This window comes from Squalius cephalus, assembly GCF_949319135.1.
Source record: "Squalius cephalus genome assembly, chromosome: 10".
In the NCBI taxonomy this organism is placed as follows: domain Eukaryota; kingdom Metazoa; phylum Chordata; class Actinopteri; order Cypriniformes; family Leuciscidae; genus Squalius; species Squalius cephalus.
Window position 1 is genome coordinate 15,944,972 of NC_137131.1, and position 14,953 is coordinate 15,959,924.

At 36.6% G+C, this 14,953-nt stretch overlaps 1 protein-coding gene across 2 annotated transcripts; it reads left to right on the forward strand.

Annotated features, from left to right (window-relative positions):
* The first annotated feature begins 416 nt into the window (after positions 1 to 416).
* lurap1 (leucine rich adaptor protein 1) lies at positions 417 to 14,897 on the forward strand. Of its 2 annotated transcripts, none has more exons than XM_079883913.1 (3): positions 417 to 779; positions 1,028 to 1,240; positions 12,034 to 14,897. In XM_079883913.1, the coding sequence occupies exons 2-3, from the start codon at positions 1,046 to 1,048 to the stop codon at positions 12,718 to 12,720; spliced, it is 882 nt and encodes a 293-aa protein (XP_079740039.1). In that variant the 5' UTR covers positions 417 to 779; positions 1,028 to 1,045; the 3' UTR covers positions 12,721 to 14,897. The 2 variants fall into 2 exon arrangements, with proteins under 2 accessions (XP_079740039.1, XP_079740038.1); XM_079883912.1 differs by having other exon boundaries at positions 1,031 to 1,240.
* The last annotated feature ends 56 nt before the right edge of the window (positions 14,898 to 14,953 follow it).

Consider the following 14,953-nt stretch of genomic DNA (forward strand, 5'->3'; position numbering starts at 1 on the left):
TTTGTGTTCCCATATGTTCAAATAGCAAAAGAAAAACCACAATAGTGTTTTCACAACTTTCAAAAAGAGAGGGGAAAAGAGAGATTGATAACGGCAGTCAGAAGAGAGAAAGATTTAAATTTTACCCTCACTCCCGCAGCCGTTGTAGGCTATATTAAAAATACCCTCACAGCAGCGTTAGGATTTACGATACTGATGACCGTTAAAACGTGTCATCACAGTCTGTGAAAAGAGTCCATTCCCAGATAGCAACATTTGAACAACTCTGGGCTTCATCATTGCTACATATTTTGCTATCTGGGATTGCTTTCATGGGTTAATTAAAAATAACATCCGATAAATAAGGTATCACATGGACTTTGTTGTATAAAGTAGGCCTGCTATTTCCAATTTAACTTGTGGGAGTGAATTTACGGTCGCGTTTAGTCCATTATTTACGGTAGTGAACTTCTGCGCTCCGCTCGCTGTCATGCAGGTGGAATTCAGTCTAACCGAGTGATTCAAGCAACATCAGGACAGACATCCAGTTTGTAAGAGAGCTTCTGTCCAACCCTGACTTCATCTCCGAGCATCACATACACAGTTTACCTCAACACAGTCATGGCATCATCAGCACAACCGAGGAATTTGAACAGCAAGCCGATCGGATACATTTAAACGACGAATCTTCAGAGAGACTCGCATCATGCTCAGGTGGTCTGTCTTTCCCACTGAAGGAGATCATATAGGCTTCGTTTGGAAAAGAAAACAGTCGTGTGAATGTTTAGAATATTAATCAGGTATGGCACTCTCACGTATGATGATGCATTTAGCTCAGTTGTCGCTTGTGGCGTGTTTTTTTTAAGGCATAAGCGGATTTCACCAATAATATAATGACTGTCAAATAATCACAGTATTGCATAATGTTTTTATGCATAATACTGTCTATATCAGTGGGGTGTAAATCAAAACTTAAGGAGCTGCATTTTTTTCCCCAGAGCAATAGTCTAGCAATAGCCTATTTCCCCTTTTCCTCTTTTCTTTCAAGTAGATCCTTTGTATAATCATGGAGGAGAGCAATACCTGTGAATCAGTCCCAGATTTAAAGGATCTGGAGTTAAAAGTGGGGAGAAAGACCCCAGAGGGTCTCCTGAAATGGATGAGAGAGGAGCACAAAATGACCTCTCATCATCAGACTGACAATAATGGGACAGAGAAGAAAGGACTGGATGAGAAGATCCGAAAACTTAAAATGGAGATGGTAAGATCTACATGTATATTCCAATGAACTAGTTTTAGTTATTTAAATCAAAACTATTCTTATGGTTATTGATTTATAAACTATTATTTGATAATGTGTCCCTCTCTTTTGTACTCTTCATCTTATGAATTCAGAAAAAAATGACTATAAAATGAATGGAGAGTGTGACAACAGTCAGATGAATGTGTATAATGCATGTGCAAGTTTTATAAATGTATGTGGATGACACTCATAGCAGATGTGCAACTTGAAGAGGTGAATTTATTTTCTCTTCTTTATGAAACATAAAGCCTCTGGCTTCCCAGATTCCCTTTTTTTCTGGGTTTGTCACATATCCAATATATCCAATATCCATATCAAAATTCCAGTGTAAATCTCTTATATACTGACTATGATTGTATCTTTTCATAACACAACTCCCAAGAAGAAGCCTGCAGCATGTTGTTGTTGTTTTCTCATTTTGAAGGGTCCCAACCCACATTCCACAAACCAAATCAACCAGAAGCAAAATCATTTCTCACAGCATTGCCAAACAGTAAATTGAGCACTGCAACATGACCCTAAAACTGTCATACTAGACAATGGTGTTTTTAATGAGCAGATATATTGTTTGCAACCACATATCTGTGATGATGTTGAAGTAAAGGACTTGCTTGAGTTGTGGTAGAAGATTTGCTGCTGTTTTTAATGTTCATGCTTCATACTGTAACTTCAAGCTCTTGGGCTATAGATGCACTCGGTTGGTTGTATAAAGAATTGTTGTAGTTAGGGAAATGAGCTTGTTCCCCAGTGGAATGCAGAGCCATTACGCAAATGGACCCTGATGTTGTTGCTATGGTGCTCTTTACTGAGTGGGAGACTTTGTAAAAGGCCCCAAAGCTGTCATGGATTATGCTACTGCCAGTTGAATTTCTGATTTTTGGAAGTCAGTGTTATTAATTTGTCATCTCATGATGATCATTGCGGATACCTCTGTGATTAAGACATCTTAACATGTCAGTGGTTTTCTGCATAAAAAGGTGAATGTGTCTTGACAGCTTTGTGCAATTATGTAGATTTTGTATTAACAAATCAAGTAATTGTACTCTTTGTGTAGAACATCTAAATACAAAGTTCTGTCATGAAACTCTAGATGCTGATAGGTTGCAGACTGATAGATCCTTAACTCAGTCTGCTAGCAATCACATCATTCTCTAGGGCACAGCTGATTGGTTCCTGCTGTATCAGTAGCCAATGAGCTCGCTGCTCTACCTTCTATACTTGGTCAGCATTTTCTGCAGCAGTGCAGTGTGCTTTCAGAAACCCTCCACCTTCCCCAGCTCCACCTGTATAGATCTGCTACGGGTAATTCATGCTTCTTTCAAAAACATTAAACAATTTATTAAACCCAAACTTTTGAACAGTAGTGTATTTATTCAATTGACAGCCCTGTTTATTTAACAGTTAGAAATAAAAACCAAACATGCCTAATATTTTTGTCTAATCATATACATGGGTCTTTATACGTACATATCCGCTTTGGGTTGTATTCGCTATAACAACCGCCTCGCTCTACATAATCCCTTACATATATACTTTTATATACTGTATCTTTATTACATGGCTTGAATTCTAATGTAGAATGTGGTCTGTTATTTCCAAGGAGGTAATCTATCGGCCGGACACTGAAGCTTCCCAGGGGGGCCGCCATTGATTAGCAGACCATCACCTGCTGTTCCATTGACTCCCATTTATTTTGGCGTCACTTTGATAGCGAATAACTTTACATCTGAGGTGTTTAAAGACTCCATTTGTCCATTATTTATTTCTAAAGAAACACGAAAATGTATAAAAGGCTCCATTACCTTGTATCTTACGTTTTGGCCCTGTAGAAGCGGTTTTTGTAAAAATAGGCTAACAATTGCGTCATAACCACGCGACTCTCTGTCACACAGTAGAGAAATTACCGTATAGACAGGAGGAGAAGCTCGCGGGCATTTGGGGGGACGTGGAGGTAAAATGACAAAATAATTCATCAGAATACTTAGCAAAAGTTGCTCCTGCTCCTAGCTTATGGACACCTCCTACTCACACTCTCCGTCTCCACAAGTTTCGGAAGGGAATGATTCAGATTTCTCTTGGCACAGCTACTAGAAGACAGACAGGTTGCTCACGTCACATCTACGTCGTCGATGCTCAGTTTGAGTCTGCGCAGTACGCTCAGCCATCAGGAAGTGAGTGCTTCTAATTGACTTTTCTCCGTTGAATCCAATGGGGTCGCTGTGTCCATTTCTTTTACTGTCTATGCTTATTTCTTGATAACAGACCGCTGCTAAGTATAACACACTGTTGCCATGAAAAACAGAGCTTTGCTATGGACGCAGGATTCTAACCATAGAGACGGAACGGACTATTTTCTTTAGCGGAAGCAATACAATCGTTTTTAAATCAATAAACTCCTTTTTAAATCAATATTTTGTGTCAAATTATTGATTTATTTTGTAGGTAGCCATGTAATAAGCGGGATAATGTAGAGCGAGGCGGTTGTTATAGCGAATACAACCCCTTCAGGCTGATTCAAGCTCTACATTATCCCTTACATTATACAGTATATATATATATATATATATATATATATATAATATATATACACACTTTTATATATCTATCTATATAGATAGATAGATAGATAGAACCCTAGAGGCCTTGACTAAATTTTAAAGAAGTCTTTATACCAAAAAGGTTCTATAAGGAGAAATGTCTTAAATGATTGCTTTATACTTTCATGTTTAACAGGTTATTTAAATTTGTTCTAACAATAAAGCATGTTTACGAGCTGTTTAATTCGTAATTAATTAATTAGAACTAAATTCATAAAATAATCCCATGATGGGAACCCCTAAAAGGTTCTATTTATGAAGCGCCTGACAGAACCTAGAACCTTTTCTTCTAAGAGTGAAATTAAATTGGGTGTTTAGGAATTGATGTAGTTTTACTGTTCCCCTGATGCCATTTTACACTGTTCCCAAATAGTCATGAGATACAGCAAGAACTTTGAACTTTACCTCACACTGTGACATTGTCACCCGGACTGCTGTGGTCTATTGACACACACACACACACACACACGCACGCACGCACGCATGCACGCATGCACGCACGCACACACACACACTGGTTTCCATGTGTTATGGGGACTTCCCATAGATGTAATAATTTGTATACAGACCACTAAACCCACCCATCACAGAAACATTTCTGCATTTTTAGAATTTCGAAACACTTAATTTAGTTTGATTTATAAGCCGTTTTCCCCATGGGGACAAAAAATGTACCATTAGGTCAAAATTTACTGGTATAACTATCCTATTGGTCCCCATAATGTAGGGAATATCAGGTACACACACACACCATTCATTCACACACACACCAGTATGATGTAAGACAGTGCAGACATTTTTTAGTAAAATCATTACTATGATAAAATCATCACATTTGACCTTAAAACAGTTGAATTAAGTGTGAAATTAAACAGCTTGTTACTTATGTCTGTGATCTGCGTGAAGAAAGAGCTCGATGACTTTCAGCAACTCTCTCTCCCTGTCTGACACACAGATGGGAAACACAGGGGGAAGGTGTGCTGACAGATGGAGGAAAGGGAGATGACTCTTCCAGTCTGATAGAGTGAGAGGAGAGAGGAAATGAGGGAGAGAGGAAGAGAGAAGCAGTAAGGTTGAAAGGGAGAGTGGGAGGACGTAGAGGTAAGGAAGGAATGCAGAGAGATAGAGTGCATGTGTCGTGCTAAATGAGAGACAGCGGTGATGTATTGGAATATAAGAGATGCTGTCAATCCTGTCAGAGCTGCAGTGTGTCAGGAGCAAAAGACAGCTGCAGTTAAATGAGTTCAGAAAGAGTGTAAACTGTGATGCCCCTGAAATATTTTGCTGTCTCATACGCTCTACCGCTCCAAAAATTATTTTTAATTTTATTCAGCAAGAATGCATTAAATTGATCAAAAGTGACAGTAAACACATGTATAATGTTACAAAAGATTTAGATTTTTAATAAATGTCACAAAAATATTAAGCAGCACACCCTCTCTGACATTGATAATAATCTCTAAAGAATCATGTGACACTGAAGACTGGAGTAATGATGCTGAAAATACTGAAAATTTATGATGCTACTTTACCATCATCACAGGAATAAATTGTTTTTTAATACATTAAAGGGATAGTTAACCCAAAAATGAAAACTTTGTCATTATTTACTCACCCCCATGTTGTTCCAAACCAATGTTGGTAAGAAGTTGACGGTAGCGATTGACTTCCTTAGTAGAGGAAGAAAAAAACACTTTGTAAGTCAATGGCTACTTTTTGATTACCAACATTCTTTCTTTCAAATATTTTCTTTTGTGTTCAAAAGAAAAATGAAATGTAAGTAATGACAAAATATTCATTTTTGGGTGAACTGTCCCTTTAAAATAGAATACAGTTATTTTAAATTGTACAAATATTTCACAATATTAGTGTATTTATTGTATTTGCATTTAAATAAATGCAGATGAGCATACAATATTTCTTACAGACCCCAAACTTTTGAACGGTAGCATCTGAAATGTATTCATTCACCCCATAAGTTGATTTTCAAGAGTATTTTTAATGAAGAAACACATTTACTGTATCTCAAATACTTTGATTGAATCCATTAACTGAATATAATTCTAAATCTGGACAATTATGTGGCTATTTATATCATATCAATTTAATATTAATACAGTAAACTAGCTTTAAATAATGAGCAAAATATAATAAACATTCTGTTATTTTTTAAATAATTGGCTGTCACTATAGGTTTGATTATACAGCTCTTCACTGTAATGGCAGATTTGCAGTTTTGCAGGTATTGAGAGTGTTTTCTTCACAATCAGTGTTTAAACAACTGACTTTAGTTTCTGACTTCAGTTTTTATCATCCAAAACCACTTAGTAGCAAAACATCACTCGCCTTTGAGACAGCAAATACAACTCTCTGACAACTAAAGGTCACTATGGTGTCTACATCTAGGCAGTAAACCCAGAACTTCACTGGAATAATAAATTACTATCAAAAACACTAATATCTGGGGGGTTTTGTCCCCTGCCCTGTTTCATTTTTGACCCTGAATGTGAAATTCCAAGAATAACAAACGAGCACCATAATAGTCAATAGTCCATGCGACTTGTATATTTCATACCTTATACTATACTACTGTATGTTGTAATTGCCATTTAACATAGCAAACTTGTGTGTAAAATTTTTTTAAAGATAATTTCTACTTTAGAATTTATTTTATTAATATTTTTTATGTAGCAGATATATTTACTACAGTATTTAACAATGGCATGGCCAAAAATGGCAACGTCAATGTTCTTCACATACCTAAGTACATGCTTGAAAGCCTCCTCATCTCTGAAGGACTTATTTCTAAAGTCATTGAGTCATGATCAAGAAAATATGCATTGTAGTAAAATATCTTTATTTATATTTGTGCTTATTGTTACTCTGCCACTGAGTAAAAATAAAGTCCTTTTAACACACACGGAGAGAGCTACGTGTGATACTTAACTGAGCAGGACACCACAGCATGGAAAATGAGCTCTCCAGAATTCCAGGGATTAGAACACAAGACGTATGAACTATGGTTTTAAGGAGTGGGGAAGTGGAATTCTTCTGGCTGTGAGAATCTCCAGTGTGAGCCTCAGACACTGTGGAATGTTCTCCCTAAGGAGAGTCTGTGGGTCAGTGTGTGGCTCCATGTGGAAGCTACATAAGATGACTGCAGCAACCGCACTGTATTGCATTAGGTTACAATGACAGTATTTTAATTTCTTTAGCATTTTATACGGTCTATTTAAAGGTATAGCTCACCCAGAAATCTGTCTGACAATTGAGTCATTATTTACTTGTTCCAAACCCATGTGGCTTTCTTTATTTGTGGAAAACCAAGGTACATTTTGAAGAATAATAGTTTTTGCTCTTGTACGTGCAGTTCCCCATCTGTTAGTCACTACAATGTTATATCGACTGACAAATGGGGTCTCGCTTGGGAGCCCCAATCACCTCTGAGTTTTAGAAAAACTGCCAATGGAATTGGCGAGTGGAATTTGCATGCCAAGCCACTCCCCCGTACATATGAAAACCCCGGCTATTCAGCGGTGGTTCAGGGTTGTGGTAGGGGGGACATAATGTCTCCGGTCCCTCCATCAGGGAACAAGGGTTACACATCAGTAACCAAGACGTTACAATGAATGGCGAGCTTTCAAGATGTAAAAAGGATGAAAATCTTTGAATAACTACATAACATTTTGGTCGGTTTCTCATAAAGTCCTATTATTTTGGCTTTTGAAGATAATTTGAAAACTTGTAGGGCTAAAGGCACACCCTAAGAAAATCGTGCTTTTCACTACTTCCACAGTGTATGATTGGGTATTAAAAACTTTTTTTTTTTTTTTCTGCAAATACCATATTTTTACATATTCCGTAATTGGAAAAATGATGCTTTATTTACCTTGAACAAAACTGAAAATCATTAACAAGACCTTTGTCTCAAAATGTAGACATCAATTTTCATTTGATGTTTGCTACATAAATCTACAACATTTTAAAAAACATTAAATAGTAGATCAAATTAGCACAAAATCAACTTAGCATTGCTGTCCGCGATCGCGTCAAGGATCAGCCAAATTTCCACATGCATCATAAAAAGCGGTTGTTAAGAAAAGTGCTGACTCTGAGCTGAATTTTTGTGCCATCTAATGGTTTAAAAGAGAATAAAGTCAAATGCGCCTTTTACCCCGGTGCGCCTTTAGCCCTGTTGTACCCTATAATACCTTTATGGTGCTTTTGTGTCCTTTTTGTAGCTTGAAAGCACCAGTCAGTTCAGTTGCAAGGGAATACGAAACCAGTCAAATTCTTCCAAACTGCTCCTTTTGTGTTCCACAGAAATAAAGTCATATGGGATAACAATTTTAATTTTGGGGTGAACTACTCCTTTAACATTATCTTTTTCGTTTGAACTTTTCTGGACAAACAAAATACTATGGCCTCAAGTCATCAGAGTTATTCAAGGCCACGTTCACACAGCAGCGAAATGTGGTTTTAGGTTTTCATGTGTCGTTTCAGTAACTTACAATGACAGAGATATGAGCTGTGAGTCATTTGAAGGTTCTAGATCCAGTCTCCACCGGTTAAGAGCTGTTCCCGTCAGTTTTGCGTTCTATGTGTGACTCTCCGACCAGTTATAAAAGCTGCTGTCAGTTATTGAAGATTTGGTGGATGAACTCTTGTCTCTTGGAAAGTTGTCGTGTCAAAAGTGTATGATAAGACTTTTCAGTCTTATGCATGCCACCATCTTTGTTATTACTTTGACTCCCACTGCATGTTCATACAGACAGTATTCGAGGCGCTATTGTAAGTTGCTGTGTGAACGGGACATTTCGAGACACACCTGTAAGTAAATGCGTTTGTTAATCCCAAAAACTGACAGTATAAATTTGAAATGTGTTAACTGTTTTACTCTATATACACATGTAATGGGCACTGTACAGTACCATGCAAAATTTTGGGGTTAGTAAGATTTTTTTTATTCATTCATTAATTCAGCAAGGATGCATTAAGTTTCTCAAAAGTGACATTAAAGACATTTGTAATGTTACAAAAGATTTCTATTTCAAATAAATGCTGTTCATTTGAACTTTATACGAATCCAGAAAACAATCAAAAGGTATACAAATATCAAGGTTTCCAGGAAAAAAAATATTAAGCAGCACAACCGTTTTCAACTGTGGCAATAATAAGAAATGTTTCTTGAGCACCAAATCAGCATATTAGAATGATTTCTGAAGGATCATGTGACACTGAAGACTAGAGTAATGATGCTGAAAATTCTGCTTTGTCATAATTCAGGATAAATTTTACAATATATTAAGCTAGAAAACATTAATGTTAAATTGTAATAATATTTCACAATGAAATACACAATACAGTTTTACTGTATTTTTTATTTAAAAAAAAAAAGCATCCTTGGTGAGCATAAGAGCACAAAAATCTAACCCCATAGTATGTGTATGTTTAATTCAGCCAGTTCCATGTGCATATGCAAACAGGCTGGAGTTGGGCACAGCCAGATCAGCGCTCACCACATCAGTGCTGAGACAGGGAGAATATTTACGAGTATGTTCATTAGTCTCAGCAACTCAGACTGAGGTGCTGTGCTGACGTTAACCCAACCCAACCCACACCAGAGCAGAGTTGTTACAGTCTGTTCTCTGAATCTCTCTCGTCTTTTACATATTTACATCTTTTACTGTAAAAAAAAAAGCTTGTTTATCTTTGCCTTCTAAATTCAGCTCTATTTCCCATCCCCCTCTCGCTGCCTCTTTTGTTCTATTTGTATCCCACGCTCTTTTACAGAAATGTTCTCTTTTGGTTGTACTGTAATTAGTGTGGTTGACGTCAGCAGTGCACTATGGCCTTTAAATTACACAGCAGGCTGAATGTATAGCATAAGAGTATGCTGTCCATTTATGACAGGCCTGGATTGGTGCACTTAAACTGATTTACTATTGGGATTCAGAACATTATCTGCATTTAGATGTCCTCCTTTTAATTGAAAATGTAATCGTTTAACGACTTTCTTTTTTCAGTGGCACACAAAAAGGGAAGTTAGGCCTCAATCATCATTCACTTTCACTGAATGGAAAAATGTGGTAAAAATGAATGGTGAGTAAGACGAAGACGTCTTTTGTGTTCCACAGAAGAAAGAAATTAAAGTATGGGTTAGGACCGAAATGTGGGTGAGTAAATAATGACAGAATTTACATGTTTAGGTGAACTGTTTACCTAAAGTGCTGTGTGACTAGCTGATGGGGTGCAGACAGGGCAGAATCTGTCAGGGATTGTGGGAGCTAAAGTACTGTGGCTTTCAGAGGAAGCACTGACTATTTGATGAGCACTGTTTTATGGGCTGGAGAGCCATTCAGTCAGTCAGAAGGGTTCAGGACTTTGTATATCATATTACATCTTCCTGACAAAAATGCTTCACTGCTGCCAAATGAAGCTTCGTAACATACTTCTGAAGGAATGTGAATCCCTCACATTTTGACAGATATGCTTTACCTCATTAAATGAGAATGCATTCCAAAAGCAAGATCTAATGATGAAGGAAGGATCTAATGTATTATTGTCATATATAAGACCAATAGCATCCACTACTCTTTATTAATTTGGCCAAATGGAATATATACTTGTATACTTTTATTGATGTCTAAAGAAAAGTAAACCTTAGCGTATATAGCGTATATATATGTACGCTAAGGTTTACTGTTATTTAGCCATCAAGTGTAGATGTGTCAGATGAAAACTGCTTAGCCCATTTGCTGTGGGAATTAGGAAGAGAAGAGTGCTTCACTAGAGGAATGGATACTGTCAGGAAGATCTATAAATCTCAACAGCATTTACTGTAATGGACCTCAGTCAGCACAGGACTCCAGTCATGCTTATGAACCCCAGACTAAACACAACAATCAGCACTAATAAGAACTCATTTAGAGCATTTATTATGTGACAAAATGACAACAAAAAATAACACACCATAAAAGTGGCCTGTACGACTCATACATACTCGGAGAACTGCAGTTCTAGAAGAGAGGCGTACGCACATGTTTGTTCTCTAAATCACACATACGCACATTTGAGAGAAATGATCGTAAGATCAAATGTAGGACGGTTTCTACGCATCAATTTTATAAATGAGGCCCCATGTCTTTTAGAGCCTTTCAATAGCTTTGTTTAAAGAACAGACCAAATAAATCTTTTCATCTTCCAAATCAAATTTCATTCACATTATTTGAACGTGCATATTAATTTTTTTTTTTTGACATGCAATATTTGAATATTTGCAAATGTACATGATATGACAGAATTTTGGGTGTACTATTCCTTTATACACTTTAAAAAAATAAAGGTTCCAAAAGGGTGTTTACGTAGCGAGGCCTGTAAAAAGTGAGATATATATAAAACACAAAAAATTGCTCTTTAGATTATTAAAATGCTTAAAAGGGTTCTTTGGGGACCCAAAAATAGTATTTCTATACTAATAAAATTGATCAGTTGACGTAACTTAAAAAAGTGAGGAAACCCATTGCCTTAAAACTAGTAAGGAATTAACTTAATGCGTAATTAAAAAAAATAAGCAAGTGAACTTGGCAATTCCACATAACTTAATTTTTTCAACTATGTATTGAGTTTATTTACTTAATAACATAAAGGCAACAGGTTTCTTCACTTTTTTGAGTTACGTCAACTGATCACTTTTATTAGTATAGAAATATTTTTGGGTCCCCAAAGAACCCTTTTAAGCATTTTAATAATCTAAAGAGCAATTTTTTGTGTTTTATATATATATATACATCATATATACACATCATAGTTCATATATATATATATATATATATATATATATATATATATATGAACTATGATGTGTGCGATGTGTATTATGTATTGTGTTTTTCAATGTATTGTCTGTATGTCTGTTAAATTTTGCTGCAAAACTAGTTTCCCCCAAGGGGGACAATAAAAGTAAACAAACAAACAAAAAAATTCCACTATAAAGAACCTTTTGTGCAATAGAAAGGTTCCGTGGATGCTAAAGGTTCTTCATGGACCCACAAATGCTAATAAATAATCTTTATTTTAAAGGGTACTTTCGTTTAATTTTAGTTATGTTTGTTAAAAAAGCTCTTGATGTCCATGTGTATTTCCTCTACACAGGCTCATCTACGAGCAGCAGATGTCAAGATCTTGAACCAGTTGCTAGCACTGCATGAGGGCATCGAGGCAGTGAAATGGCTCCTGGAAGAGCGTGGCGCGCTCACCAGCCGCTGCAGCAGCCTGACCAGCAGCCAGTACAGCTTAGGGGAGGGTCCTGACACCTCCTGGAGGGGCAGCTGGAGCAGTCTGCAGGACCCACATGACAAGCTGGACAACATTTCCATTGGCAGCTATCTGGACACATTAGCTGATGATCTGGATGAGTACTGCCCCTCCAGTGGGACTGATTCAAAACTGTGTGCCGCCCCTATAGGGACAGATGGCTCCAGAAGTACTGGAGGAGGCATGGGCAGTTCCACTGGATCTGTTACCAGATCTCCACAAGTCAAATCCGATGCCCCTAAAGAAGAAGCTCAGGTTTGGAATAAAGCGTCTGAGACAGCGAGACCATACCAACCCAACAAGACCAATGGAATCCTGGACAAATCAGTAAAGCAAATGGTCAGCACAGATTCGGCCAGGGCCTGTCTCGCTGAGAAGCTGGGGAAGAATCTGAGCCCTAAAGTGAAACCCTATAAGAATGGCAAAGTTGAGCTGGAGAGCTGCAAAATGAATGGCAAAGTTCAATTGGAGTATGACGCACACTGGCGCTGGGTGCAGTCGCAGGATGATGTGACTTTTTTGTGATAATATATACATGATTAGCAAGCCAAAGGTGTTGATGGGAGATTTGTCTGGTCCTCTATTCACCACTGAGCTTTTGTTTGCAGACTTTGAGCTTTGATTAATTTGAGGTTAAGAGGTCAGCAATGGAAAAGAAGCTTAGATCTGTGGAGCGGTCAGAGTTAAAGAAAATCCTGAATTAATGAATTAAGACTCTACGTCAGGTTGTGTACAGTAGATGTTTATGGACGCATGTTTCAAATTATGTGGGATCATAATCTTTTCTGTAATGGCATTTATTGATTCAGCACAACTATTTATTGAGTCAGTAACTTTATTGCATACGTCAGTACATTTCTTTCATTTAAAAATTTCATTCTTTCATTTTGTTAAGCTTTTAGAGATTATAGAGACTAGAGACTAACACTACCCCTGAAAAGTTTGGGGTTGGCAAGATTTTTTTGTTGTTGAAAGAATTCTCTTATGCTCACCAAGGCTGCATTTAATATTGCAGAAATACAGTAAAACGGTAATATTGTGAAATATTATTATAGTTTAAAAGAACTGTTTTCTATTTTAATATATTTTAAAATGTAATTTATTCCTGTGATGGTAAAAGCTGAATTTTTAGCATCATTACTCCAGTCTTCAGTGTCACATGATCCTTCAGAAATCATTATAATATTCTGATTTGGTTCTCAATAACACTGTTAATATCAGTGTTAAAACAGTTTATTAATATTTTTGTGGAAACCTTGATATATTTTTTTCAGAGTTCTTTGAATATACAAAGTTCACAAGTGCATTTATTTGAAATAGAAATCATTTGCAACAATACACACACTTTTGATCAATTTAATGCATCCTTGCTGAATGCATTTCAAAAGAGTGCACAAATGCTCACATTTGGCATTTCCTTAATACTTTGAAGTGGACCAAAGTTTGTTTAGCTAAAACAATCCAAAAGCTTGAAACCACAGCAACTTTGTTACAAAACCAGTAAATGGCCATTTTGTTTGACCTTTCTGCTGATTACAGTATGGACAAAATGAATTGTATAGCATTTGCTCTTAAACTGTAGGGAATGTTTAAATCATGCTCCATTTTACTACCAAAGTCTTAAATCACCTCAGAGTGTGTTCCTTTGAGTTCAAATCTAAAGGTCAAAGAATAAATCCATTCTGAATACCAAGCATGTTCCCATCTGTTACAATGTGACCCTGAGTCCAGAATCAGCAACACCCTTGAGTTGCCTTTGACTATTAATTATAATTTACAATCAGAATGTCATTTTTACATATATATATATATATAATTGTTGATTTGAAAACTGCTTGTAGTTTACTCTTTGTAAGAATGCTTATGTAATCAATCAGTAAAATGCTGTATTGTAAATCTAATCAGGTAAACCATGGGTTAGCTTTAAGTAGGGTCCTGTTTTGGAGTACCAGTTAGTACTGTTTTTATTGGATCAATTAAATGAGCTTGAAAAACAGGAACAGGATATTAAGAATGTCATATAAACCTTATTCCACTACACAGATCCAATGGAGTAATAATGCTCACACAAACGCATGGAGACCAGTGGTTGTGCTGTGATCTTTGCATTTGTAATGTGTCTTTTCCTTGTTATTTAAAAATTCCGCACCTCAAGTGCACTTTTAATTTAAAGTTGTTCAGATTGCTAACTCGTGCCAGTTAATCAAGTTCTATATGTGGTGTAACTTTGACTATAGTCACAGTGTTAGCACTGGATATAATCCTGCATTGCCTATGTTTTGTATGCCAAAAGAACTGCATTGATGTAAACAATTTTTGTCTAACGCAAGAACTGAAAGTACTACCAGTATTCAATAATTTAACACATGTGTTATGTAATAAAACACCATACTGTATTTATGTGGTCATCTATTTTGTGCTGAAAAAGAGGAGTGTATTATATATAAACTCAGACTTTTTCTTATACAACAAACACCCACTCTCAGTTAATAATGCCTCTGCTTCTAGGAAAGGGTTTCCATGTCTACAGAATACATGTGTAACGTGAATGTGTGTCATTCAGCTGTTTGTTTGAGTCAGGGAAATGGAGACAGGACAAATCCCAGAAGCCACTGTGTGAAGAGCTGGGTTATGGCAGGAATAGGTGAAGATGTTGGAGTGAGATGGTGAGGATGAGTATTAAAAAATGAGATATTAATTGGTTGGGGAGAGAATAAATAAAATATATAAATGGAAACAGCAGTGGTCCTGATTTACA

What these genes read in the sequence shown, in the direction of transcription:
- lurap1 (XM_079883913.1), top strand. Translation starts at nt 1,046, where the DNA reads ATGGAGGAGAGCAATACCTGTGAATCAGTCCCAGATTTAAAGGATCTG. An exon ending in GAAAACTTAAAATGGAGATG is followed by an intron (nt 1,241 to 12,033) that starts GTAAGATCTACA and finishes TCCTCTACACAG; the next exon opens with GCTCATCTACGAGCAGCAGA.